Raw genomic sequence first — 895 nt, 5'->3', positions numbered from 1 at the left:
TGCTGCCGGGCCCCGCAGCACCCCAGGAGCTGAACCCGCGCGGCCGCAACGTGTGCCGCGCGCCCGGGTAGGAGCCCGGCCTGGCCGGGGAGGGGACAGAGAGGGACGCTACGGGCCGGGGGATGGCGGGGCCCGGCGTCGGTGGGAGGTACCCGGGAACCCTACGCCAAACGCTTGGGCCCCTCGAGCCTCCTTCGCCGACGCCGGCTCCGTCCCGGGCCGAGCCTGGGCCCTGGGCCACCGCGGTGCATCCGAGGATAACCTGGACGAGAAGTTGTCTAGGGCAGAACGGAGTGCCGTGGCGCCCAGAGGGTGACACACGGTGTCCAAGATGTCAGGGAAGACAGAAACAGGGACACTTGGGCCAGGTCGTGCAGACTGTAGGGGAAGCCAAGGGAGGGCATTCCAGGCAGCGGGATGGCATGTGCGAAGGCCTAGGCGCCGGCGCGCCTCGAGCTGGAGCAGGGGTAAGAGGAGGTGGAAGGAGGACTGAGCGGCCCCGAGAGCTGAGGCCGGGCCGGGCGTGGGGCCGGCGAGCCTCGGAAGGACAGATTTCTATGATGGAAAGAGCGGGCATCGGTGGGAGGAGGGTGATGAGGAGGTGAGACCGAGGGGCAGAGGCTCAGAGTGGACCATAGCCGGAGGCGAAAGGACGGGAGGTGGCCACGGGGCCCCGAAGGATGTGGGGACGCGCGGCGGCCCCCAGCTGGGGGTGCTGAGTGCGTGGAGGGGCCGTGCAGAGGTGAGGCGCCACAAGGAGGAGTCGGCTGGGGAAGCCTGGAGCAGGCAGTGGATAGGCCTGGCCGGAGGGCTGCGGGCCCGGAGCTTGCGTGGTGGAGCGGAGCCGGGGGCAGGGCGCCAGGGGTGGGGGAGGGGGCCGGGCGAGATGGTCGCA

At 71.2% G+C, this 895-nt stretch overlaps 1 protein-coding gene across 1 annotated transcript in view; it reads left to right on the top strand.

Moving 5' to 3' along the window:
- Positions 1–895, top strand: part of SCARF2 (scavenger receptor class F member 2) — a 20,502-nt gene that overhangs the window by 923 nt on the left and 18,684 nt on the right. The window contains 1 exon segment of the mRNA XM_014588562.1: positions 2–67. Within this exon segment, the coding sequence (XP_014444048.1) occupies positions 2–67 (66 nt within the window).

The sequence above is a fragment of the Tupaia chinensis genome, unplaced genomic scaffold, assembly GCF_000334495.1.
Source record: "Tupaia chinensis unplaced genomic scaffold, TupChi_1.0 Scaffold000287_1, whole genome shotgun sequence".
NCBI classification, from domain to species: Eukaryota; Metazoa; Chordata; class Mammalia; order Scandentia; family Tupaiidae; genus Tupaia; species Tupaia belangeri.
The sequence above is the reverse complement of the archived record's forward strand: the minus strand, read 5'-3'. Positions and strand labels throughout refer to the sequence as shown.